This window comes from Phytophthora sojae, assembly GCF_000149755.1.
Source record: "Phytophthora sojae unplaced genomic scaffold PHYSOscaffold_23, whole genome shotgun sequence".
NCBI classification, from domain to species: Eukaryota; Oomycota; class Peronosporomycetes; order Peronosporales; family Peronosporaceae; genus Phytophthora; species Phytophthora sojae.
In genome coordinates, this window is record NW_009258137.1 from 185,179 (window position 1) to 187,360 (window position 2,182).

The 2,182-nt window shown below is 51.2% G+C and overlaps 3 protein-coding genes across 3 annotated transcripts; 1 reads left to right on the forward strand and 2 right to left on the reverse strand.

Annotated features, from left to right (window-relative positions):
- Positions 1-247: 247 nt before the first annotated feature.
- PHYSODRAFT_535478 (hypothetical protein) lies at positions 248-427 on the forward strand (the record flags this gene model as incomplete). The annotated part of the gene is made up of 1 exon (XM_009541433.1): positions 248-427. A coding segment is annotated over one exon (180 nt), but the record flags the coding sequence as incomplete, so codon positions are not given.
- Positions 428-663: 236 nt separating this feature from the next.
- On the reverse strand, positions 664-1,359 carry PHYSODRAFT_292668 (hypothetical protein). The gene has a single exon (XM_009541434.1). It carries the CDS (start codon positions 1,254-1,256, stop codon positions 816-818), a length of 441 nt encoding a protein of 146 aa, XP_009539729.1. The 5' UTR covers positions 1,257-1,359; the 3' UTR covers positions 664-815.
- Positions 1,342-1,968, reverse strand: PHYSODRAFT_292717 (hypothetical protein). The gene has a single exon (XM_009541435.1). It carries the CDS (start codon positions 1,720-1,722, stop codon positions 1,417-1,419), a length of 306 nt encoding a protein of 101 aa, XP_009539730.1. The 5' UTR covers positions 1,723-1,968; the 3' UTR covers positions 1,342-1,416.
- Between the last annotated feature and the right edge of the window lie 214 nt (positions 1,969-2,182).

Genomic DNA, 2,182 nt, shown 5'->3' on the forward strand with positions numbered 1-2,182 from the left:
GAGACCTCCGCGTGCTAAATAGTCCCGCTTACCATTTTTGGTAGGTTTGTGGACTTCTTAGAGGGACTTTTGGGTAATCAAACCAAAGGAAGTTGGAGGCAATAACAGGTCTGTGATGCCCTTAGATGTTCTGGGCCGCACGCGCGCTACACTGATGCGTTCAACGAGTATACAACCTTGATCGATAGGTCTGGGTAATCTTGTGAATGCGCATCGTGCTAGGGATAGACTGTTGCAATTTTCAGTCTTGAACGAGGAATTCCTAGTAAACGCAAGTCATCAGCTTGCATTGATTACGTCCCTGCCCTTTGTACACACCGCCCGTCGCACCTACCGATTGAATGACTCGGTGAAAAATTGGGATCGTGAGTCCGTTTGCTTCATTGCGAGTGGATTGATGAGAACTTTTTTAAACCTCGCCATTTAGAGGAATTACCACACCTAAAAAACTTTCCACGTGAACCGTATCAACAAGTAGTTGGGGGCCTGCTCTGTGTGGCTGTCTGTCGATGTCAAAGTCGGCGGCTGGCTGCTGTGTGGCGGGCTCTATCATGGCGATTGGTTTGGGTCCTCCTCGTGGGGAACTGGATCATGAGCCCACTTTTTAAACCCATTCTTAAATACTGAATATACTGTGGGGACGAAAGTCTCTGCTTTTAACTAGATAGCAACTTTCAGCAGTGGATGTCTAGGCTCGCACATCGATGAAGAACGCTGCGAACTGCGATACGTAATGCGAATTGCAGGATTCAGTGAGTCATCGAAATTTTGAACGCATATTGCACTTCCGGGTTAGTCCTGGGAGTATGCCTGTATCAGTGTCCGTACATCAAACTTGGCTCTCTTCCTTCCGTGTAGTCGGTGGATGGAGACGCCAGACGTGAGGTGTCTTGCGGCGTGGCCTTCGGGCTGCCTGCGAGTCCCTTGAAATGTACTGAACTGTACTTCTCTTTGCTCGAAAAGCGTGACGTTGTTGGTTGTGGAGGCTGCCTGTATGGCCAGTCGGCGACCGGTTTGTCTGCTGCGGCGTTTAATGGAGGAGTGTTCGATTCGCGGTATGGTTGGCTTCGGCTGAACAATGCGCTTATTGGATGCTTTTCCTGCTGTGGCGGTATGGGCTGGTGAACCGTAGCTGTGTGAGGCTTGGCTTTTGAACCGGCGGTGTTGTTGCGAAGTAGGGTGGCGGCTTCGGCTGTCGAGGGTCGATCCATTTGGGAACTCTGTGTTGTCTCTGCGGCTTGCTGCGGAGGTGGCATCTCAATTGGACCTGATATCAGGCAAGATTACCCGCTGAACTTAAGCATATCAATAAGCGGAGGAAAAGAAACTAACAAGGATTCCCCTAGTAACGGCGAGTGAAGCGGGAAGAGCTCAAGCTTAAAATCTCCGTGCAAGTTTTGCGCGGCGAATTGTAGTCTATAGAGGCGTGGTCAGCGTGGGCGCTTGGGGCAAGTTCCTTGGAAGAGGACAGCATGGAGGGTGATACTCCCGTTCATCCCTGAGTGGCTCGTGCGTACGACCCGTGTTCTTTGAGTCGCGTTGTTTGGGAATGCAGCGCAAAGTAGGTGGTAAATTCCATCTAAAGCTAAATATTGGTGCGAGACCGATAGCGAACAAGTACCGTGAGGGAAAGATGAAAAGAACTTTGAAAAGAGAGTTAAAGAGTACCTGAAACTGCTGAAAGGGAACCGAATCGTTTCCAGTGTCTATAATCCGTGGCATATTTCATTGGCGAGTGTGCGCGTGCGTGTGCTGTGGCAGTGGCTTTTTTGGCTGCGCTCGGTGTGTGTGCTGTGTGTGCTTGCTGGTGCCCTGTGCTGCGGTGGGACGTCAAGGTCAGTTCGTATGCTGCGGGAAATGGCTGCCGAGGAGGTAGGGCTTACGCTCCGCGTTTGTCTGTTATATCTTGGTGGACGAGTCGTCGCGGTTGGGACTGAGGTGCCTACAACGTGCTTTTGAGTGGGTTTGTGTCTCCGTGTGCGCCGTGTGCGGATAGCTTGCTATGCGTGTGTGGTTGTGTGTGGATTGATGCGGGCTTTAACTTGTCGCCGTTCGGGACGTTGACGAAATGGAGCGATCCGACCCGTCTTGAAACACGGACCAAGGAGTCTAACATGTGTGCAAGTGTTAGGGTGTGGAAACCCCAGCGCGAAATGAAAGTGAAGGGCAGCGCAAGTTGTCT